General features: G+C 36.2%; 1 protein-coding gene across 3 annotated transcripts in view; it reads left to right on the forward strand.

Annotated features, from left to right (window-relative positions):
- PRIM2 (DNA primase subunit 2) overlaps positions 1-25,775 on the forward strand; it is a 357,586-nt gene that overhangs the window by 228,932 nt on the left and 102,879 nt on the right. For all 3 annotated transcript variants that reach the window (XM_069070685.1, XM_069070686.1, XM_069070687.1), the window contains exons 9-10: positions 8,632-8,704; positions 11,296-11,481. In XM_069070685.1, coding sequence (XP_068926786.1) covers positions 8,632-8,704; positions 11,296-11,481 — 259 coding nt within the window. The remainder of the gene's footprint in view (positions 1-8,631; positions 8,705-11,295; positions 11,482-25,775) is intronic.

The following is a 25,775-nucleotide window of genomic DNA, read 5'->3' on the forward strand; positions in this document are numbered from 1 at the left end:
AACTCATATCTTCCTGACTCCAGGCTCAGAATTCTATCCACTGTGCCATGAGTTGCCTTTCAATTACTGTTTTCAGATCAGTAAGATGAAGCTCTTTATTGTATTCCTTGTGTTTCAATTCATGTATTTCCAATTTATCTTTCTTATGTCCACTTGAGGATCAAAATCAGAAGTCTGTCATAGTGTTTTCAGAAAATTCTGGTATAGCACAGAAAGCAAAATTAATTTTAGCCTCTTGTCTCAACTTAATTGTTGTCAAAAACCAATTTGATTCAATTAGATTTTAAACTAGGGTGATCTTGAAATTTGGTATGGGTATACTTTTTTGATATTTTAATAAACTTTCCTTTTTTAACCTGTTACACTTTTTAAATAATTGAAATTTTGTTAGCATTGCAACTTTGTATTAACTGAGATTTTAGTTTTCTCAGGAAAAAAATTTTCCCTTGAAACTAGCAACTTTTTACTCCTTGCTATATAATAAACAACAAACAATGAGAAAATAAACCTATAAAAATAAAATAAGTCCTGCATCTCAGATGGGCCTTTTCTAGAAGTATTGAGTTCTCTTTGGCAGTCATAGGGAAATGATACTTAGAATTGGAAGGAAACTCAAAGATTATCTCAGTCCCCTCATTTTAAAGATAAGGAAACTGAGGTTCAGAGAAGTAAAATGACTTGTTGAAGGACAGTCAGGCAGTAAGTAAAATAGAATTTAAACTCACATCTACTGATTCCCTATCCAGTGGCCTTTCTTGTAGCCCCTTGAGCTGGATATCCACTTGTCAAGGAGATTATAGAATGAGTTTATAATTCTTTCTCACTTTAAGATTTTGTTACTGAATTTGTTTGACTGAATTAAAAAAAAAGCCATATATATTAGTGTATAACAAATGGTACAGTGATAATAATGATTTATAGCTGTTTTAAGGGTCATTTAGACTGTTACTCCAGTTGAATTCCTACTTGGATATCTTGTCTTGCTATGGAGGTAACCTGGGCTTTTGGAAGATTATGCCAGTCTCTTGGACATTCTATCAGGCTAGAAAGTCTTCTGACAGTCCCTTTGATAGATACCATGTGTAGCTTCTGAGGACCAACTCAACTAAGTTCTGAGAATGTAGTCTCCAGAAGATTTTTCTCCAGGTGATGCTTTATGAGTTGTTTTACTGAAGGAATTAACTTTCAATATAGTATTGAAGTTCTGTAGACCATATCCCTTTTTTAGTAAAAAAAAAAAAAAAGCCTGGGGTGGCCAGGTAGCACAGCGAATAAGAGCACCGGCCACAGCGTTGGGGTGACCCAGGGATCAAATCCAGGCTCAGATACTTAGCACCACACCCAGAAATAACTGGCTGTGTAACCTTGAGCAAGTTACTTAACTCCAATTGCTTAAAAAAAAAAGACTAATTTAGCCAAAATAGCAACTTTTATTACAGCTGCAAAGAATTTGTCGGTCAATTGCCAGATTCTTTTTTTCTCATTAAATAATGTTATATGTACAATCCTATTTCAAGAAACATGGTAGGGTACCATATTTCTTATAACTGAAGACTTGGCTATAATTTATATAGAGAGATATAATTTAAAAGTTCATATTCTTGTGGTTTTTTGTTTTTTTTCCTCCTAACAAACTTAAACTCAAACCCACTTATCCATTTTCCTCTCTCTTCCTTCCTGGCATGTTGCCGACTCTTGCAATTTAGGTTACGCACCTATTCAGGCATTCTGATTTTAGGTGTGCTTTCACTTTAACCTGTCCAGCCTCCTGGTACCAGTTCTTCCTTTCCATTTTTTAACTATAGGGCCTCTAGGATATCATCACCTTTTTTTCCCCCTCCTAATTAAAATTTTATTTTCAGATCTGCAAAATTTCCCTCTTCCTTACTTCCTCCCTCACCCTTCCATCTCCCTCCAACTGAGAAAACAAGAAAAACACAGCCTCTGTTACAAACATATTTAGTCATACAAAACATTCCCACACTGACCATGTCCAAAAAAAAAGAATATGTTTCAGTCTGTGCTGTGAGTCTTATCTCATCTATTTCAGGAAGTGGGTAATTGATTTTCCTGGTTCTGCTCAATTCGCTTTGAATCAGTTCCTAAAAATCTTCCCAGGTTTCTCTGAAACCATTCCCACCATCACTTCTTATAGTATAAAAGTATTCTATCACATTCATATATCATGACTTGTTCAGCCAATTTAGCATTTATGGGCACTCCTTCAATTTTGCCACCACAAAAGAGCTGATATAAATATTTTTGTATGTACAGAATATTTTCCTCTTTCTTTGATCTCTTTGAGGAGTATACTTAGTAATAGTATTACTGGGTCAATGAATGTGCATATGTTTTTTGGGTATAATTCCAAATTACTTCCCAGGATGACTAGACCAGATGACAGCTCCATCAGTAGTGTATTAATAGTTTTTTTTTCCATAGCTCTTCCAGTGTTTGTCATTTTTCTTTCTTTTTTTGTTGACTTAGACAATCTGATAGGTATGATATGGACCTTCAGTGTTGCTTTAATTTGCATTTCTCAGGCTCTAGCCATTTTAACTGTTCTTTCCCATCATTCTCTTCCCTATAAAATATAACTAATAATTAAAATAAAAACAAAGCAATTCTATCTTCTGTAAACCCTGAGATTTTAAAATCATGGCATAGGCTCTGGAGCTACTTTCTCAATCCTCATATGAACTGGCAGGTTGGGTCCCCAGAAAGTGTCTGCTGCACCTCCCCTCATAATTCTTGGGAACCCATAGGGGTTCTTAATGTTATTCTTAATGTTATAACTCATGAGATAAGCTTAGTATCTTTTGCTAGCACTGTAATATATTCTTAATGTTATAACTCATGAGCTCATGCCACTGTCTTTTCCCTATTAATTATAATTTGATGTCAATTGGTCAGACTGACTTAATTAGCTTTAAGAAGGGTTATTTACTGAGGTGATTATAGTAAGAACAGTTGGTATAAAAATCTCTTCCCCCAAAAGTCTCTGGTACACTCCCTCTCTAGGACATACAGCTTCCAGGAGAAAGAGGATGAGCTTAGAGAGCACATTTTACAAAGGGATAGTGCTGAGCTCCTTGAAATTCTTTTTATCCTTTCATGAAGTTCTCCTTAGGAAAGGTATGTATAGCTTCTTCCTTGGATCTTTGTGGAGTCTGGAAATCACTTTTTCATCAGTGTGTTTTATTTGTCTTCAGTTCCTAATGTGCAGACACTTCTGCTAACTGCCACGGATGTTGTTAAGATACTGAAAAGAAGTCCAAATTCTCCAGCCTTGTAAAGTTCATTAGGTTCTGGGATGGGGAGAAGATAGAGGCTAATCCACCCACCCACACAAGCAATTCTTTCTCTGGGGTTTAAGAAGAACAACTCTTATCTCTGCTGCTAAGACACTCTAATGCTTCCTCTTTTTAGTTCTTCCAGTCTGTCCTGTACATCAGAGGTGTCAAACTTTTGGCCAGCAAAACTCCCAAGTACTGAACCAGATTAAAGTGGGATTGGTAAATTTTTTAACCAAATAAAGAAAATACAGTACAACTTAGATAGTGATAATTTGTGTTCTTTAAGTTCAGTATGCAGCCTGTAGGGATCTTTTTCTAGATACCACCCTCACCAGTTTCTTTGGCACACTTTCTCACTAGTATAATACAGATTCCAGGGGAAAGTGGGCTCAAGCTTAGAGAGCTTTACTATCTTTATCTTTGTTCTTGCTATTTTCTCACCTTAGAATGTCTTCTTTCACCTCATTGTTGACCTTTCAAAATCATACCTGTCTTTGTTCTCTTTAACCAGAAGTGAACAATCCCAACTTCCCACCCTTAACCCAAACTCCCATAGTCCTCTCTCTCTCTTTCTAGTGATATTTGTTCATATTCAAATTTATACTATTTCTTAAACAAATATCTATTAGGTACCTACTATGTCTTATGCTATGGGGAGATAGAACTATAAATAAGGCAATGTCCTTTCCCTCAAGGAATATAGGGTATAATGTTATTTGTGTGCATGCCTTATCACCTTTCCTATTTAGTTTTTAAGTTCCTTTGAGGAAACGTCATGACTTCTTTTCTTCTTAGAGTGTCTTGCACTTAGTAGAGGCTCACTAGAAATTTATTGCTTTAATGATCAAAAAGAAACTACCTGACAAAGGCATCTTTCTTTACTAGAATTTTATATAACCTAGATGAGCAAAAACCCATTACTATGGGTCATCTACTGGGACTTGGAAATATTCTTGTTGTAATGCTATTCTCTTTTTTCTTTTTTTTTTTTTTATTAAGCAATCGGGGTTAAGTAACTTGCTCAAGGTTACACGACCAGTTATTTCTGTGTGTGGTGCTGAGTATCCGAGGCCGGATTTGATCCAGGTCATCCTGACACTGGAGCCGGTGCTCTTACTCGCTGAGCCACCTGGCCGCCCCTAAGCAATTGGGGTTAAGTAACTTGCTCAAGGTTACATGGCCAGGTGTTTCTGGGTGGGTGCTAAGTGTCTGAGCCCGGGATTCTATCTCCAGATTGTTCTGACACTGGAGGTGGTGCTCTTACTCACTGTGCTACCTGGCCACCCCTGTAATGCTATTCTTTAGAATAGGATTCTTCTTGTTTTTTATACATTTATGTAGTCCTGTCTGAGTAGTGAACATGTTTATTTGTCTGTATAGCACAGTAATTGTTTCATTTCTGTAAGAAATATGCTGTGTCATTTTACAGCTTAGTATCTTTTGCTAGTACTGTAATGTAATTGAATGCTCATTGAACCACAGCTCTATTATTTTGGTGACTTCTGCAAATCATCCAACTTTTCACACTTTTACTGCCTTTCATCTGAGAATTCCTGAATGGGGAAAAAAAGATTAGTTAAGGTTGGAGATATTTCAGATTAGTAACTATCAATACCAATTTCTGTGGAAAAGAAACTGAGGCACTGTAAGGTATTCCCTTCACAACTGTGGTAAGGTATTGAGTAAAATGAAAGTTGACTCTAAAATTTTGGTTTTCAAATTCTTCTCATCAGGAAACTGAATATGAGAGTTTTCCAGTACTAGTTTACTTTAATGCTATTAGTAGCACTTCAATAGTTTTTCTTTCTGTTAAAAATGAACTTTCTATATTTTAAATAATAGCGGTGGTGGCAAATCTAGCTTTACATTTTGGTAGTGAATAGGATATGAAGGGCCCCATGCATTCACATCAGGTCATATATCCCACTTAGAAAAATAAGAGTTCTTTATATTTCTGGCATAGAGGCAATTTAAGTGGAAATGAATAGTCTCTCCTCCCCCTCACCCCAAGTTATAATTGACAGGTGTTTTTTAATTGGACTTGTTTGAGCTAATAGATACATCATGAAGTAATTAAGAATTGCATTTTCTGCAGAAAAGGATCCTTGATAGTATGCTTCTATAAAACTAACATTAGCAGGTTTCTCAATGACAACCAAAAATTTGCATACTTTCATTCATTGAGTAGATCTATAATTTTATTGTGAAGATATTTTAATAAGAACGTATTTTGACAGCTTATTAGCCCGGCAGCTGCATTCATTTGGAGGTAACATGATATAAAGCAGACACCAAGGTTTGCTAGAAAAGTGTCTCTGTTTTTCTAGATAATGGTTATGAATCTCTTTTAGCAACTTCCCTTGGCACTGCCGGGTAAAAGCCAAATGTCCAATTTCATTGGCTGATGGGAACTTATTTGAAAGCTTGCTATCCTTTTGTGATGGTCCCGTTTGTTCCCTTTCTTCTGCATTTCTTCATTTCCTGCTCTTTGAACATCTCAGAGTTATGAGAAAATGTACCTTATTTTTACTGGTAGATATGGGTAATCATAGAATATTAGAGGAAGTATGGAGCTTAGGGATTATCTAGTTCAGGCATTTTCCAATTTTATAGATAAAGACTCTTTTGCTCTTGGGGTTTAAATGATTTATCCAAGGTCAGCTGCTGAGTGACTGGAGTTAGGATTTGTATTCAGATCTTCTGCCTCCCAGCCTCCTGCTTTGTGTGTTTTAAATATTTTCAAGAATTGATAGCCTTAAGTTATCCTGATTGATTTGTAGATGTTGTTTGTGAATGCAAGCCTTTATCATCCTTGTTTTAGTAGATAGATTTCCTCTTGTAAAATATGTGTTTAGTAATATAATGGAATTTTAGGACTTGGAGGGAGGTCCAGAGATTATGAGCTCATATGATTTAGAGTTTTGAGAGCTAGTTCAGTACCTTCATTTTACAAATAAGGGAACCTAAAGTGAGAGAGTGAAATGTTCCAAGGTCATACAGGAGCAAAGGCAGAGTTCAGACACCTCTTCTAGTAATACATACTCAAGTTACGATGTTGGGCAGAGTCAGAAGATGAAATTTAATATGTATAAATGTAAAGTCTTACACTTGGGTTTAAAAAAATCGGTTTCATTGGTACAAGGAATAGGAGGTATGGTTAAGATATTAGTTTGTATGAAAAAGATGGGTAGTGGAGATGGCAAAAACCATTATGAATCATCAGTGCCAAACTGCAGACAGAGAAGCTAATGTGATCCTAAATTATGTGAAGAGAAGCACTGAGTTCAGGATTAGGGTGGTGATAGTCCTATATCCTTCGCTGGGACCCTGTGACCTTATTAAAAAATGAAAACCCACCAGAATGCTGACAGATCACTTCTTTGCGAGACAGTTGTTCTTTGACATGTAATTTAACTGTCTAAACTCCATTTTCTATTTTTGAGTTAAAATATAAAAAGTAGATAGTATTTCTTCACATTTTTCTTAATAAAAGAAATATAGAAATTTAAACCGTTTTTTGTTACCTGTTTGTAATTTTACATTTTATATGGTACTAATTTCTACATTTTTTCATTGCTTTTCTCTGTAGTTCTATTCTAATTTTTTAAAAGATTGTGAATTCCTAAAGAGAAAGTAAAAAGCATGAAACCTATCCTAAGGGTAGTAGGAATATTACTTGATGGTTTCTTAAGTAATTTACTTTTTGTCCAGTTACAGTGTACCTTTTTAAGATTAGTCCATTACTGACTTGAGGTCATGTAGCTTTTCCTCTTACTGTATACCTATGCTTTACATGTAGATTTCCTGTCATATAGCACATTTAGGAAAGGTATTTCTTTAAGATTTTTTCCCCTTTCAAGTTATTTTATTTTATTTGACAGCGATGGGTAACATGTGAAACATTAAAAGTTCTGGGAGAAGGTATGACTCTGTAACTTTGGACAAGTTGTTTTTCTTTTCAACTCAGTTTATTCATTTGTAAAACAAAGATAATACTTGATTCTCCTTTAAATCAACTGTAAAAATTAAAAAAAAAAACTGTAAAAAGAACAATTAAAATAATATAATATTAATTTCTAATTGTCTGCCTTGTTTTTTGTCTTTGGAGATTATTTGTGATAGTCTGGAGTTGTTCCATGCTGCTTAAGAAAAGTATCACCTATTAAGGTTTTTGATTTGATTCTTCTGTGCCACAGGCAGAGATCAAGGACCTTCATTTAGGTGTGGTAATTACCTGCCATTTTTGATGACCCTTGCTAGTAAATGAAACTATAATTGAGACACTAAGGTAAATGGTACTTTGAAAGATGAGGGGCAGCTAGGTGGCACAGTGAATTGAGCACTGGCCCTGGTGTCAGGAGAACCTGAGTTCAAATCCAGCCTCAGACAGTTTACACACTTCCTAGCTGTGTGACTTTGGGCAAGTCACTTAACCCCAGTAGCCCTCCAAAAAGAAAAAAAAGAATGAAAGATGAGTCTTCCTGACATCAGGCCTGATACTCTATCTATTGCACCACTTAGCTGCTCATAAATAAATAAATAAACAAATAAATGAATTCATGAGTATAGTGAGGCAAAGCATATTCACACATATGCTATCTCTGAAAATATGTGATTCATTCTGTACCTGTTGTTTGTCACCTCTCTACCAAGAAGTAGGAACTACTTTTTATCATTAGTCTTCTGGAGTCAGGATTGGTCCCATTGCTTTCATTAGAATTCTTAAGTTTTTTCAAAGTTTTTGTCCTTAATAGTGTTGCAATTAGCCCATGAATTGTTTTGATTCTCACTTTACACTCTGTATCAGTTGATACACTTTTCCTAGATTTTTCTCAATCCAACCATTTTGTATTTTTTATAATCCGGTTTGTTCAGCCATTCCCAGCTGATGGGTGACTACTTTATTTCTTGTGATTTTCAGTAAGAAAAATTGCATTATGAACATTTTTGTATATTTGGGGTCCCCCCTTTTATTTGCTTTTTGGGGGGAGGTCAAGGCAATTGGGATTAAGTGACTTGCCCAAGATCACACGGCCAATAAGTGTTATATATCTGAGGTCATATTTGAACTCAGATCCTCCTGACTCCAGGACTGGTGCTCTATTCACTGTGACACCTAGCTGCCCTATAAACTTAGTAATGATAGCACTATGTTAAAAAGTATGTGCTGTTTATAGGTTTGTGAATTAATTACCATTATTAATGCTGAAGTTTCTATGTAAAATATCATATAATTTTGAATTTAACCCTTACAGAATTTAAAATTTTCAGTTGAAGCAACCTACATAGTATAGATAAAAATCTTGATATTTTCATGTGTGTTCTTTTACTCTAGTCATTCCTATGTTGGTCAAGATTACAGTGCACAAGGAAATCTGGGAAAAATTTCACTGGATCAACTTGATTCTGTGAGTACCATGTCTTTTAGGATCTGAATTATTTTTCATGTAAATCAATCAATAAGCATTTGCTAAGTGTCTACCATGTGCTAGGCACTGTTCTAAATTCTGGAAATATGGAAAATATTCAGGCATTCTTAAACAAAAGGATTAGTTTTTTTTTTTTTTTAAAGCAATTGGGGTTAAGTAACTTGCTCAAGGTTACATGGCCAGTTATTTTGTGTGGGTGTGTAATGGGAATGCAAATTTGGAAGATCTTCCCTGCCCCTAGGCTAAAGTGCACCAGAAGCCTGGGGAGGGAGGCTTGTTTTTCAGTAGGTACTTTTTGATTGGCCAGTGGGTCAATAAGGTTGTTACATTCTCTGAGCCAGGAGAAGGCTATATAAGCCCTGATGTGTAGCTTTGTTTTGGGACTCACTTTGAGAAGTGTTCTGTGATTTGATCTGAATTCTGGGAAGCCATTGTTGAGAGTCCCCTGGCTTTGAAAAACCCAGATGTGGAAACCCAGATGTTGACTGGGTATGGATGTAATGGTTGGACAGTTTGGAAAGCTGTCTACTTGATCTGTTAATGTCTTGATAATTCTGTCTGTATATTTTGAAGTTTGGGGTGCTGACCTTTTTCCCCTGAACAAGGTAAACGATATATGTTTGACTGATTAAAGTAAGCTTGTTTAACCCATTTTGAGTTGCTTTCCTTTAACAAAGCAGATCCTAGAACCTGTATGGGCAGCAAACCCTGAGGACGCGCTTGGGGTGCTTGCTGCTACAGGGTGCCAAGTATCTGAGGCCGGAACTGATCCCAGGTCTCCTGATGCTGGGCCGGCACTGCGCCCACCTGCCTGCCCCAAAAGGATTAGTTTTTATAAGAACATATTTAGAGTAATTTATCAGAAAGAAAAGCTTTTTCTGAAAGTGTTCAAGATGATTAAATTTCTTATGCCTAGTAGTCTTTTTTCCCTTAGAGTGAAGGAAAAAAACTATTTTCAATCAGAATTTAATCATATGAGATGGAGGAGCAGAGATCTAGTTTTAGAGTTAGGAAGACTCCTGCTTCAAGTCCCACTCTTTGACACACCTCTTTGTGACGCTGTGTATGTCCCTTTAACTCTGAGTGCCTGAATAAGAGTATACATTGCCAAACAGTTGTTGATCTGCATTGGTAGAAGAAGTTTCCTTAGGAAGAGTCTCTTAAACTAATGAAATCACAGATCTGAACCAAAAAAATTAAAAAGAGCAATTTAAACAGTCTTCCTCAAGTGAAATTTCCTTAAGATATGGCTGGTAAATTTATTTTCATAAATACTATTTATGAAACAAAGATTTCATACATTTGGATAAGAGGAAATTAAAATTTCCATAATCATAGACATGTATCCTTGGAATTCCACTATAGTAATGGAGAATACGTTCTCATCAAACTACTGCATAGTTCTATAGACACAGACTATTTCTTATAGATAGAGAGCTGGAAGGGACCTCAGAAACTCAGTCCACCTCATACCTGAGGAAGCAAGGTTTCCTGGTAGAATGAATAAGTTTGTTAAGAATCTTCCAGGATATCTGCTATTCCTAGGCAGCAGTCCATTCATCAACCTTGAATTATTCCCTAATTCCTACCCTTACCACCCAAAAAAGAAAGGAAAAAGAGCTAGAAAGAATCTCAATAATAGAGTGATTAATTAATAAAGAAATATACTGGGACTTACCCTGTCACATATACTAATTAAAAATATACTGTTTTAAGTGATAAGGAAGTTAAATCTTATTATAATGAGGTGAACCACATAAGAAAAAATTATGAATGCTTGTAGAAATGAACCAGATTTCACATCCAACCTGTTGCCCTTAAAATGCTGTAATAAAGTGCTTACTTTTAAGATTCCCAGAAATAGGAATAGAATTGATCATCAATCTCACACAAGTTAGTTGAAACTTGTTCTAGCTTGTCCATCCCTTAATCTTCTGAAACAACTAATTCATCAATCTCACACCTTTCTCAGGTCTGTGCCTGTTATGTATTGCTGGGTGAATGATTTGAGCCTTCATCTCTAGTTGCTTTTTGAAAGGAAAAGATAACCCTTTAAAGTAAGGGAATCGAGCTGAATCCTTATTAATTTTATTGACAGCTGCTCTGACTGTTTATATGTTTTATGCTCAAACAAGGAGGCATTTTTTTTTAATTTGCAGGAAAAATGCCATCCTTGTGTTTTTGTTCAATTCTGTATTCTCCATTTAAAAGGAATAGATTCGAGTTTTGAGACTAGGGCAAGGATGACTTAGAGTGACAGTGCTTCAGAAAATTTGGTAGTCTTTTTGGCTCCAGATGTGGGACTGGCCTACATTATTATGTACATTGTCTTTGACTCTAGTACAATATATGTTTTTTACTTTAACTATGGGCTGTGATTAGAATCCATATTTATATCTCTATCTATCTACACCTATCTATCTAATCTATCTTTGTCATCATAGTGATTCTTCAGTGCATCTCTTTAATTCTTGGTTTTTCCAAGTAGAATGAATTTATAATTCCTCTAGGTAAATATTATGAGTGAAATAGTGAATCTGCCTCATAGCCACAAATTATTTTCCTTTCAGCTTGCAATGAAATCATTCCCACTTTGTATGCGTCAGTTGCATAAAGCTTTGCGAGAACATCATCATCTTCGGCATGGTGGCCGAATGCAATATGGTCTTTTCCTGAAGGGAATTGGCTTAACACTGGAGCAAGCTTTGCAGTTCTGGAAGCTAGAATTTATCAAAGGAAAAGTGGATACAGACAAGGTAAATTTTTTTTTAAATCAGAAATTTACTTATCCTGTTTTAACTAACTTGGTTCATATTTTTTCTTTTATTCTGAAAACCCAGAGTGGTATCTTTCACATTTCTGGAATTGAATCTTCTTATCCTATGAAATTACTTTATATTTTGTGCTTGCTTATATGAGTACATGCTGTTTCTTCTAGTACAGGAGTGGGGAACCTGCGGCCTTGAGGCCGTAAGTGGCTTTCTAGGTTCTTTTGACTGATTCCAAGTTTTATAGCACAAATCCTTTTATTAAAGAGGATTTGTTTTGTGAAGTTTGGATTCAGTCAAAGGAGTGCACTTGAGGACCTGGAGGGCCACCTGTGGCCTTGAGGCCACAGTTTCCCCACCCCATCCTAGTAGAATGGAAGTACCTGGAGAGCAGAGACTATTCCATTCTCGTTTTGTATTCCTAGAAACTTGCATAGTGTCTGGTTCTTAGTAGGTGCTTAAAAAAATGCTTGTTGATTGATTGCCAGATTGATAGTTCAGGTTCAAACAAATTCATTAATAATTGACATTTATATTTATTTGTATTAGCCTATTTGAGCCTTATAGAAACCCTGTAAGGTAGATATTATAGGTATTATCATGCTCATCTATAAAATGGAGCTGAAAAAGATTTCTAGACTTATCTGTGGTCACTCAGCTGATTCAAGACGTCAGATTTGAACTCCAGTCTTCTTGACTCCCGAGTCTAGCACTATAGCCATTATGCCACGTTGAAAGGCAACATGGGTAGTAGATAGGAGTCAGGAAACCTTGCGTTTGAATTTGACCTTCAGCACTTACTGACTTTGTGGTCATGGGCAAGTTATATAATGGAATTAGCCTTACTTTCCTCATCTGTAAAATGGGGAAAATAATGCCTACATTAATTAATTCATAGAGCCACAGTGATAAAATATCAACTACATCATGAGATGTGAAATAATTCAGATAAAATAGTATATTAAAAATACTTCAAACCTTATAGTAGGTAAATAATGCTAATAATAACGATAATAAATAATTATTGTTATTGTATAGCCCTATATATGTCATGCTACCTCTTGGTATATATAAATGTAACATATCTGAAAAAAAATTACAAAGGTTTCTATGTATTTTGGAAACAACATGGTAATAAAAAGTGAAAAGTACTGTGCAAAGTACTTCTCCTTCCCTCCATGCAGCTATTTGATGTTGATAGCAGGAATTATAATTCTGTAGTTGGCTTTGGAGAGTTATATTTTCCTCTGAGCATTCTATATGAGACATATTCTGTATGAAACAAGGATAGAAGGAGATGAGATATCTAAGAAATAAGATAGGGAATAAGAGCTCAATGGTTCTCTCCCCCCAACCCCAATCTAGTACAGAAAACATTTTATCTTGGAGCCAAGCAATTTCAATGCAGACTGATTACCCTAAGTTTTACAAACTTGAGTAACTCCTTATATACCTATCTACAGTAATCACGGAGTCCTTTTTCCCTTAATGCCAGATATTAGGTTTTAATTAGAAAATATATTCATCTCCTCCTCCTTCTTTTCTATGCACTGCAGCATGGAGTAAATTCAAGTTTCTTTTATCCCCTAAGGAAAGATAATTTATAGAACATGGGACATTTACCAAGAAAAGCATACAGCCAAGACTTTATTATGTCTCCAGCTGTGTACCCAATTGATAAAAGGCCAGATCCTTTTATAGTGTAAAAAAACAGTCGACATTTTTCCAGGTGTGTACTGAAGGCAGAATACATTGAAAATTGTCTGTAGAATCATTGCAAATTAGAATAGTTTATATAATAGGGATTTGCTTTAAAACAATTTGGGGCACTGCTTCTTACATTCCTAGGGGTAAATTTTTTTTTTGACCTAAATCATTTATGTGAGCAGGGTCCGAAGCAAGAGAAAGCACCTATTTGTTAAAAATAGTCACAGCTTGTCAGACTGTGGCTACTGTCTGAAACATATTTGCTGGCAAGACTGAGAATGCTGCCATGCATTTAGTTTTGAAATTTTCCTTTTAAAATATGCAAATGTAAGAAACTTTTTCACTGGCAAACAAAAATGTCATATTTGATTTTTTTTGCGTTTTGTGATATGAAAGTAATTTTCTTTTGAAGTTATTTTAAAATGAAAATCAATGAATGTTTTTAGTTTTCTAAATAAATATCTAAGAGGCCCATATTTTCATTAGTTTGTTATTGATTGCAATAAATATATTATTTTGGTTATAGGCATTATAAATTACATGGTACATGGGACACTTACAGCTATTTAGTTATTTTTGTTTTGTTTTGTGTTTTGTTTTTTTTCTGGTCTGTTCCTGTGAGTTAGTTCATCAGTGTCAGCAGCTCCCCTCTAATGATGCATATCAACAGGGTGTCACTTCATTTATTCAAAAAAAGAATTTATTAAATGCTTACTGCGTATCCAGTACTCTTCAAGGTTCTGGATACATAAAGAGAAAAATGGCATAATCTCTATTGTCAAGGAACTAATTCTTTCACATTCTTATCCTCTTAGAGAGTTGCCAGGGAGACTGAGAGGTTAGGTGCTTTGCCCATGGTCAGTCAGCTGGTATGTAAAGCAGTGGGGCAGAGAGCACTGGACTTCCTTGTCAGAAAGACTCCTACCTCGGGACACTTACTAGCTCTTTGACTTTGACCCTTAACCCTTTACCGCTTAACCTCTTTCAGCCTCCGTTTCTTCATCTGTAACATGGAAATGACAATAGCACTTGTCTATAGTGTTTGAGAATCAAATGAAATAATGCAGGTTAAGTATTTGTCTAACCTTAATGCCTCATATGCAAATGAGTTATCATATTAGTGAAGATGGTGATGATTAGGATGTATTGGGATAGGGCTTGAATCCATGTGTTCCTGACTCTCAGCCTGAACTCTCTGACCTCGTGCCACTTCTCCATCTTCTCAGTATCCTGTTTTTATGTCCACCTTTGGGGTGGGAAGGTATATATATTTATGTGAATGGACTTTTTTCCGACATGCCTTTGCAGAAAAATTATTTTAAGGGCACCTTGGTTTGTGAAAATTCTCTTCAGTTAAACAGCGCTATGTTAGTCATTTACTAAATGATGCACACTATATAAAAATAATCCTCTTAGTATAGAGGATTGACAGGTTAAGAAGTACCATTTAGAAAGACTTATTGCCCTTTATAGCAGATTCAGTATACTAGAAACTTTGTAGCTCTCAGTATCCCATGGCTTTTTTTTTAAAAAAATGATATTTAATGGAGCCATCAGCCATTAAAAACTAGCCATGGGTTGTGCCAACTCTGCTGAAGATGGTGATTGCGTGTGATGTCATATATACCTACACAACCCACACAGCATTTCAGTCAGTTAGCCAAAGAGCATTAAGTGCTTGCTTACTATGAACCAGGAAGGATAGCTAGGCAGTGCAGTGGATAGAGTGCCAGGCCTGAAGTCAGGAAGACTCATCTTTCTGAGTTCAAACTCTTGCTCTCTCACACTTAGTACCTATGTGACCCTGGGCAAGTCACTTAACCCTGTTCGCCTGTTTTCTTCTCTCTAAAATGAGCTGGAAAAGGAATTGGCAAACCAGTCTACTATCTCTTCCAAGAAAAAGCCAAATGGGGTTACAAAGAGTCGGACGTGATTGAAGAATGACTGAACAACAAATGTACCAGGAGGCAATAGACATAAAAGGTATATAATAGGTGTACAAAGAAAGAAATAAAGAAACCCCCAAACTTTTGTCCTTTGGCTTACATTCTAATGGGAGAAACAATTTGTAAATAATTAGCTACATAAAGATAATATAGTGTAGTTGGGAGGTAATCTCAGTGGAAAAAGGCACTGGCTTTGGGGGTTGTGGGAATGCCTCCTGTAGAAGGTGGAATTTAAGCTGCATTTTGAAGGAAGCTAAGAGGTAGAGGTAAGGATAAAGAGAATTCCCAGCATGGGGGACTGTGTGTACAAAGACATGGAGGTGGGAGATAGAGTGTAGAATAAAGGAACTGCAGGTAGACTAGAATCGTTGAGTCATAGGAGGCAATTGTAAGAAGACTGGAAAGGTAAGAAAGGGCCAGATTTTGTGCTTTATGTGCCGTACAAACGACTTTTAGTTGATCCTAAAAGGAATAGGGCGCCATTGGAATTTATTGTTGGGGGGTTGTGTGGGATTGACATGGTTAGTCCTGTACTTTAGGAAAATCATTTTGGTGACTGAGTGGAGGATGGGTTGAGATAGAGGGAAGCTTGAGCCAGATAGGCAAATTAGGAGGTTATTGCTATAGCCCAGACAAGAAATGAAGAGAGCCTGAAGTAGGATGGTGAATGGAAAGAAAGGGACTAATTGAGAGATATCTTGAGGGCAGAAATGACTTAACTGAGCTCTTCTACACAGTAAAACTCAATGTTTTCATCATCTTTTAAGCTGTAAACTAAGGAAATTTTTTTTCTTAATAGTATTTTTATTTTTTTCCAATTACATGTAAAGATAGTTTTCAGCATTCATTTATGTACGATTGAGTTCCAAATTTTTCTTCCTTTCTCCCTTCTCTCCCCCCTCCCCAAGACAGTAAGCAATTTAATAGTAGTTATACATGTACAATCATGTTAAACATATTTTCACATTAGTCTTGTTGTGAAAGAAGAGCCAAAACAAAAGGGAAAATAAAAAAACAAAAAGATAGAAAATAATATGCTTCACTCTGTATTCAAACTCTATAGTTCTTTCTCTAGATGTGGTTAGCATTTTCCATCACGAGTCCCTTGGACTTAGTCTTGGATCATTATGTTGTTGAGAATACCTAAATCTATCATAGGTGATCATTGCCTGATGTTGCTGTTACTGTATACAATGTTTTCCTGGTTCTGCGCACTTGACTTAGAAGTTCATGTAAGTCTTTCCAGTTTTTTTTCTGAAATCTTGTTGCTCATCATTTCTTATAGAACAATAATATTCCATTACATTCATATACCACAGTTTGTTCATCCATTCTTTAATTGATGGGCATCATCTACTCAATTTTCAATTTTTGGCCACCACAAAAGGAGCCAATATAAATATTTTTGTACATATGCATCCTTCCCTTCCCCTCTCCCCTTTTTAAAAAAAGTCTCTTTTGGATATAGACCTATAGTGGTCTTGCTGTATCAAAGGATATGTACAGTTTTAGAGCCCTTTGGGCATAGTTCCAAATTGCTCTCCAGAATGATTGCATCATTTCACAACTCCACCAACAATACATTGGTGTTCCAATTTTCCCACATCTTCTCCAACATTTGTTATTTTTCTTTTCTGTCATATTAGCCAATCTGATAGGTATGAGGTGGTACCTCAGAGTTGTTTTAATTTGCATTTCAAAATGAGGAAATCTTAATAGAAATGATAATTATAGTTTACCATTATATCTGCTGTTTTCAATTCATTTTTCAGTCATGTCTGACTCTTTGTGGGACCCTGTTTGGGGTTTTCTTGGCATAGGTATTGGAGTGGTTTGCCATTTCCTTCTCCACCTTATTTTACAGATGAGAAAACTGGGACAGAGTTAAGTGAATTGCCTAGGCTCACACAGCTAGTAAATGTCTAGACAAGACTATTGTCTTGTCTTTTCCCACTCCAATCCATTCTCCATTCAGCCACGAAAGTGATTTTCCTGAAACATAGGTCTGACAACATCACCTCTGTCCTACAAGATTAAATACAAAATCCTTTGGTGTCCAAAGCTCTTCATAACTTAGCACTGCCCTCCATTTCCAGTCTTCTTATCCCTGACCTCCTGCAGTGTAGTTTTTAGTCAACTGACACTGCATTCCTTACTGTTTCACAAAGTGGACACTCCATCTCTTGACTAAACGAAATGCTGCTGAGAACTCTACAGGGATTACCAGCAGGGTATTGTCCTTCTCTAGAAGGCAGCGTTTACCTCCATCAAAAGTAAAGCACAAGTGAAACTCAAGGAGATGCATGATTCTTAGCTCAGTTAAGAAGGAAGATGAAATTCACTTTTACACTGATAGTAATAATTTAGGGCTTCCTTGAAGGTTATTTATGGCCAAAGACTTATGGTGCATCTCAACTGCTCAGCACTAATGGAGCCACATTGATTAGTGATAAGGACATAATCCTGGAGAAATATGAAGAACATTTCCATAGTGTTTTCAACAGACCATCATCAACCAATGCTGAATCCACTGATCATATATTTCAGGTTTGAAGTCTATTCCTCAACTGAAGAAGAGGTGTTGAATACCATTAGGCTCTCCTTATGTGGCAAACCACCTGGTGCTGATTGTATTCTAGCTGCTCCACTGCTCATACAAAAGCTGATTGAAATCTGGGTTATATGGCTAGAGGAGGTTATCTCCCAGGAGATCAAGGAAGCTTCCATTATCCCTTTCTATAAAGGAAATGGAAATAGATTGTCCTGTGACAATCACAGCATGGGGCTTGGGGGGTAGGGGGAGGGAGATCTCTCTTAGTCATTGCTAGCAAGACTCTTGCCAGAGACCTCCTTAATAGACTGATCTCTCACCTGGAAGATAGTCATCTACCTGAGCACCAGTGTGACTTCAGAAAGGCCACCCAGAAACACCTGGCCGTGTAACCTTGAGCAAGTTACTTAACCCCAATTGCTTAGGGGCAGCCAGGTGGCTCAGCGAGTAAGAGCACTGGCCCAGTGTTGGGATGACCTGGGGATCGAATCCGGGCTCAGATACTTAGCACCACACCCAGAAATAACTGGCTGTGTAACTTTGAGCAAGTTACAGTCTTAGAAGTATTTAATGTCCTGAGAGGTTAAGTGACTTATCCATGATCATATAACTAGTATGTATCATAAGCAGGTCTGATGGCATGGCATATTGAATATAAAGATATGACCTTGGAGCCCAGAATACTTGGGTTCATATCCTATATTTAACTTGGGTATTATTTACAACCTCATCAGACCCCTTGCTGGTAACCAGTATCTTTAGTGTCTCTCTCTCCTATTCCCAGCCTAGTTTTACCATGACAAAGGCCCTTTGCTTTACAAGGATAGTAATAATTTACAAAGGGCTTTTTCCCTTTCCCTTTCCCTTATAAGGATAATAATAATTTACAAGGGGCTTTTCTAATGCCAGCCTCTCAGAGATGGACGAGGGATTTCCTCATGACAGCCTTGTGAGAAGTAATGCAAGTGTTTTAGGGATGAGGAAACTGAGGCTTAACAGAGGTTAGTTCTTACCCAAAGTCAAACAACTATAAATCTTGATGCTGGGAATTGACCCCAGGTCTTCTAACTCCAAATATAACATTTTCACAATTATCACTTCCAGATTTACAGGTCCTTATGTTTCTTCCTCAAGCTCCAGCATCCCTCCCTTAAAAAACAAAAACCAAAAACAAAAGCAACTGCATCTTACCCCTTCTTCTCCTGCTCCTCCTCTCCTCTCCCCCTCCTTTTCTTCCTCCTCATCTTTTTCTTCTGTCCTTTCCTCCTTCCCTCTTTCCCCTTCCCCACTACCATATGACAAGGTAAATGAGGTATATGGGCAGGTCAAGGCAAGCTCTAATTTATTGCTTCAGCTTTCCACTACTCTGTACTCAACAAATTGTTTTTTTTTTTTAGATGTTTCCTAATAACTTGGTATGCTGGTATAGATAGCTGGTATTTGTATACTTACTGTAGGTATATACCTATTTTCTCCTAAATCAGCTGGGACAATGCATTGGGTTATAATACTACTCTCTGGTTTTAATCATTTGGTCACTACCATCTTCCCTAGGCTCCCTGCCACTGGAGTAAATTATTTATATTCTCCGACTCCTCATATAATAAAGTCATGCCCCCCCCACCCCCAATAAGCTCCTTTGTTGTTATTGTGTCCTTTTTCAGTTATGTCCAACTCTTTGTGACCCTATTGGGGGTTTCTTAGCCAAGACACTGGAGTGATTTGCCATTTCCTTCTCCAGCTCATTTTATAGATGAAGAAACTGAGGTAAACGGGGTTAAGTAACTTGCCCAGAGGCACATAGCTAGTAAGTGTCTGAGGTCGGATTTGAACTCAGGTCTTTCTGACTCCACGTTCCAGTGCTCTATCCATACCTAACTGCCTGAATGGTTTGGTTAATCATCTTTTTCCTCCTTTCTGCTTACTTTGACCTGTATTTGTTGAATTCATGCATCCTAATTTTTTTTCTTTCCTGGTTATACTGTTTCTCTCATCTTCTGAGGTTATGCTAATTTTTTCTTAAGGAAGGTATATTTTGGGGGTCCTAAAATAATACAAAAATCCTATGTTAATGTGATTATCACGGAAAATGTAAGTATTACAGGAGCCTGTCATCAGACATCAATTACTGTGATTACTGTCAAGTTAAGCAAAATTATTATTATAGTCTAAGAAATTACCATTTTCTGTTATAGCAGCTTCTAAATAGTAATAATGTGTTTTTGGCAACTACTTGTTAAGTATTTGACATTAATGATTTTTATCAGCCATTTGATTCATCAGACTCTAGTACCAAGTAATCACGACGGGCTGTGTAATGGAGTAAAAAGTGGTCATTGCCTATTAGATGGTTCTTCAGAATGATAGTTGCAGTTCGGGGATTGGAATATTTTTAGCTTAGAAAGTCACCACATCTTCAGTAAGTGAATCGTTTTGGAAATAACACACTCTCACCAGGCATCATTAGTTGCACAAAGATTGATTCTCCAGAGAAATAAAGCAAATGGATAGCAAGAGGAACAAATGCTTAAAAAAACCCAAACTAAGTTCTCCTACAGAAACCTCAAAACAAAACTATAAAATCACTTAGCTCTTTACTGCAATTTTTGAGATATTTGGTAAATATTTAGAGAGGCAGGCTGACAGTATTAAGAAAGTTAGCTCTGGGGAATTAGAAGGCCTGTATTCCTGCAAATCTCTTAACCTTTCATTGCATATAAGACTGGAAGTTGGAATGGTTGTTAAACTGTATCTGAGAGAATTTCCTTACCCATCCCCAATACTAATGAAATCATAGGTGTCATAAAATAACAAAATAGATTTTATATATAACATATAAGTATATATTCGTAGTATACTTCATGCTGAATTAAACATAGAAAAAGAAAAGACCCATTAGAATCTGGAATGTGAAAGGGAAATGATTCATTTGGTACAAGTAATGAGAGCTTGGCCAAGCATCATTGAAAGGCATGTGGTTAAAATGTAATCGAATGAGCTAAAGTGTCATGAAGTTTGGAATTAAGTTCTGATAGAGATAAAAATGGGAACAGAATGATGAAGAACTATACACGTGGGCCTACTTAAAAAATTTCATCCTTAGGAAAAAAAAAAAAGGGGAAGGAAATCATAGAATGTTAGAACTTGGAAGGACATAAATGATTATCTGGGCCAACACTCTCATTTTATAGATAGGGAAACAGGTACAGAGAATTGATGTGATCAAACTCAGCAAAGTAGTTTGTAAAAGAGGTGATGTGAGTAAAATAAGTCACAATTAACAATAAATTTCTTTAAATTTAACTTAAAGTTACTCTAATTTACATAATTGGTTTAATTGTTAAACAATTATAAATTAACTTTGTTAATTAATGAACAACAATGCAGTAGGTATGAATGGACTCAAAGTCCAGTCTGCAAAATCTACATAAAGCATAGACTTAGAGACTAACTGATCCTACCCCTAACTCTTCGAGTTCCTCTCTTCCCATCCTCCAATGCAAGAATCCTACTTCTGACACATAATTAGCCTATCCCTGCTTGTAGATCATAAAACCTTTCATGAAATTTGATATTATTTTAAAAAACTAAAGGTAGTTCTCTTTACAGATGGATGCAATATAGAACAAGAAATTTCTGGATGACTTAGGTTAATAACAGAGCAATTTTTGGACTTAAAGCCAAAGACATTTTGAAAATGTAGATAAAGTGGTACTTGCAAATGGAGCTTGATGACACATGGAAATGAAAAATGTAAGAAAAATAAAATCAGGGTCTAAAGTAAGAGTCCAAAATTATCTGGAATATTCTAGCACATGTATCACCTAATATGGTACCTTTCACATAGTGAAATCTAAAAACTGTTTGCTGAATAAAATAAAGTGACTGACTTCTGACCAAGCCAAAACAGGGTACATTCTGTTGATCTTAGGCAATGGCATTGTCTTTCTGTACCATCAAACTGGTGAAAATCTGTCAGAATTTACTCCCAAAATTCAGAGCTCTAATATTTACATAGCCATATTTCCAAAGTCAAATATAGGTTAAAATAATATTCAGATATGTTAAACAAGAGGTAGATAATTAGTTGCTCTCATCATCATCATCATTAATTAATGCCTGGCACTTGTAAATTGATTCAAAATGCCAAATATTTAAATAGTTGGGGCTCTGATTAAGAAATTTAAATTAATCAATCAAATATTTATTGAGTACATACTATGTACAAGACTTTGTACTTGGTGCTATGTGGGGATATTAAAAAGTATAAATATTGCCCTTGCCTTGTGGGCAATTTAATTGGTTAGATGAGGGATAGACAAACACATGAAAAGTTCAGTAACAACATGAGACAACAATAAATATGTCATCCCATGGCAATCCCATGTGCCAGTATAATATATGATCAGTTGATAAATGAATAGTGTATACGAGTACTATGATTTTAGGGCAGGAAGACATCATTGTGGACTAGAAAGACATTAAAAGTTTCCTTAAAGGTCTTTGTCACATGCCCAGAGTTGGAATAAAATATTATAATTTGTTTCAGTTGGACACTAACTGTACACTTTTGAACCTGCCATGTATTACTTTCCTTGGGTAATGATTAAAGGAAGTGATATTTCCCCAGGCGAAATGATAAAATAGTCTTTGAGTTTGTCTTTGTCACTCCTTTTTTCCCTTTCCCCCAGGTACTCAGTGCTTTAGTGCTGCTCAAGATTCTGCCCAGATTCTGTGAATTCCTTGTAAGACTTTACAGACTTAATAGTGAATTAGTTACATCTGCCATGGATATTTAAACTTTAGAAGAGGATGGAACTCAAAGGAATAAACCTCTAATGGTGAAATTTTAGGCTCCATATTTTATCCTTTTGGATCAAATACAAACTTCTCTGTATGATATAAAGTCCTTTAAAACTTGATTTCAACCTACCTTTCCAGGCTTATTTTATATTACTCCCCGCTTCATGCACTCAGCCACATTGGCCTTCCATGTCTGGTCCTTACTTCTCTGCACAGGTCTTCCCTCATGCTCAGAATGTGCTCTGCCTTTTAAATATCCCTCTTCCTTTAAAGCAGGTCAAATGCTATCTCCTACATCAGGCCTTTTCTGATTCCCCAGCTACTAGCATCTTTCCCACGAAAGGTCCTTGTATTTATTTTGCATCATTTTGTATATACTCATATCCTCTTGTACCTACTTGGCATGTTACTTATACATGCTTCTTGACTGATGGACCATGATAACTGGGGTAGTGAATTCAGAGCAGAAGGGCCTTCTTGGCCTCCTTCATGTCATAACATACAGGCATTTGCCTACCTGTCTTTGCTTTCAGGTCTACTCTTTGTTATATAACCAGAAAATTTATAAACCAAGGACAGGTTCGTATGGCTAGTACTTTGCAGGACTATTAGGATTGTGAAAGGTTTTCAGTTCATGCCATGGGAATATCTACTGAAGGAATTAGGAAGATATTTAGTCAATTAGTGGTTTTTGAAGCATTAATTAAGCATTAACTCTGGATGGGGCAATGTGCTAAGTACTGAGGCTACAAAGAAAGTAAACAACAACCATAAAAGAAAACCTAATAATATTAAAAAGCAAAACAACAACAACACAGCACTTACAAGTGGTGTATATTCTAATACGGCAGATACATGTAAATATCTAGCTTCACATAATAGACAGACAGACAGACAGATAGATAGACAGACAGACAGACAGACAGACAGACAGACAGACAGATAGATAGATAGATAGATAGATAGATAGATAGATAGATAGAAGAAAATAATTGAAAAGGGATGATGACTGGATGAAGGGACCAAGGAGGACCTCCTGCAGAAGGGCCTCCTCCTTTATTTTCAGTTCATGTTTGAGCTGAGTCATCAGAAACTTAAGAGATGGAGGTGAGGAGGCAGAATATTCCAATATGATAGCCAGTACAAAGCCATAAAGCCAAGAGATGGAGTGTTTTGTCTAATGGACTTTAAAAAGTAGGCTTATGTCAATGGATTTTAGAATTCATGGAGTGGAGTATAGTTCAAGAAGGCCAGAAATGTTTAGCCTTGGAGAAGAGACTTGAGAGGAAGAAGGACACGATAGTCATCTTCAAAAACATTTTTTTTGAGAGGTAAAGGAAGGATTTGACTGGCCTGCATTGCCCACAAGTCGTAACTAAGGTCAACAAGTATAAGTTGTAGTGATGCTGTCTCCTGCCTCCTGACCTCTATGAACATCTAGCTCCCTTCAAGGCCACACTCAAGTGCCACCTCCTTCAAGAGTTCTTTCCTTAATCACCAGTTTTTTAATGACTCCTTTCCCATCCCATGTGCTTGTTTTGTGAAGACCTTGTACTTTCTTTTTAGTTAACCTATTGTATCTCCCTGTTAGTTCTTGGAGTACAGAGACTTCCACTTTTGAATTCTATTCCTATGTCCTAACAAAGTATAAGGAGCATCATAGAAGTTTAATAAATGTTTGCTGTATTGATGTAAGGAAAATCTTCCTAAAAATTAAAGCTATCCAAAAGTGTAGTGGACTGTCTTAGGAAGTCATGGGTTTGATTCACTTGAGGCCTTCAAGAAAAGCTTCAGTGACCACTTGACCAGTATTTTGAGAGAGAATTCTTTAGATATGACTTGAACTAGATGGTCTCTGATGTCTTTCCTAACTCTGAAATTCTCTGATTTTTTTATTTCACTTTGTCTATACCAGATTTACTATTTTTAGCATCAGGAGTTGTACTAATATTTGTACAGCATTTTTTCCTTTACTTTTGTATATGCAGAATTTACTGCTTAAATATTGACTTTTAAAATACCCATATGCTAAGGGTAGACAGATGGTAGTGGAAAAGGGAGATAAGAGGAAAAAATGCTAACCCTATTTAACATTCATACACACATACCACATCCTTCTTGAAGTTCAAAAGCACAGTTAAAAATGAAATTGTGGCCCTGTGAGGGAGGTGACATGTGTCATGTAAGGATGTTATCGCTAATGAACTCATTTTCTAAGGAGTAGTTCTCATTCACTTCACTAAAGTTTAGATTTTGTTTTGCTCTCATTAACGTCTCCCAGTTTAAATCTTGTACTATTTACTTTTCCAATTTCTGTCTCTTATCTTACAGCATTATGCCTTGCTGCTTCTGAAAGGCTTCTTAACTCGTAAATTTAAGAATATTTGTTGTGTCCTTTTTTTGATATTTCAATTTTTCCAGTGCTATCTTTCTTTCTTAGGCTAACTTTTTCATTCTCAAAACTAAATCCAGTCCTTCTAAGAGATACACCTTGCTATTTCATGGGAACATATTTTTTTTTTGATGAGTAGGAGAGGCTTACATCTGCTTTCTAGAAATTATTTAATAGTTTTTCTGTAAAAGTCAAATTTCCTCCAGGATTTATCTCTTTCCCTATTTTCTTCCTCATATTCTCAGTTTAATTTCAAAATTAAAAGTTGTTTTCCTTGTCACAGTAGTGTCTTTACAGTGCCATCATGGACATGGGGGAGAACCATGTAAAAAGTGTAGAAGACTGGAGAGGTCATTGGGTCTAGTGTCAGAGGACCTGGATTCAAAGTTCACCTCACACATATTACCTGTTTGAAGTTGAGCAAATAAATCATTTAACATTCCTAGATCTCATTTTCTTCATTTACAAAATTAAGTGATTGGATATTTGGCTTCTGAGGTCCCTTTTAACACTAAAATCTAACACTAAAGCTAAAGATTAAAATTATAATAGATATACCCTACATAAGAGATATACCCATATAGCTCATTATAGCACCAAAATGTTCTATTTTAGTATTTGTGCCCCTTTTTGAAAAGAATGAACTCTAGTTTATACAATCATGGATTTATAGATGGAAGAGACCTCGGACACCATGTAGGCCAAACCTCTTATTTTAAAGATTTTACAAAACATACAGGTGAAATGACGTAATTAAATGTCACATGCAAATGTAAGATGAAAAAATTGAACTCAGGTATTCCTGACTCCAAGTCCAGCACTCTGAACTACTACATCATAATGACTCTCTAGTTTTTTGATTGACCATGAAATTTACATACCT

Source organism: Petaurus breviceps, unplaced genomic scaffold (genome assembly GCF_028583685.1).
Source record: "Petaurus breviceps papuanus isolate PSGF00001 unplaced genomic scaffold, PetGlider_PUasm1.0 90822, whole genome shotgun sequence".
NCBI classification, from domain to species: Eukaryota; Metazoa; Chordata; class Mammalia; order Diprotodontia; family Petauridae; genus Petaurus; species Petaurus breviceps.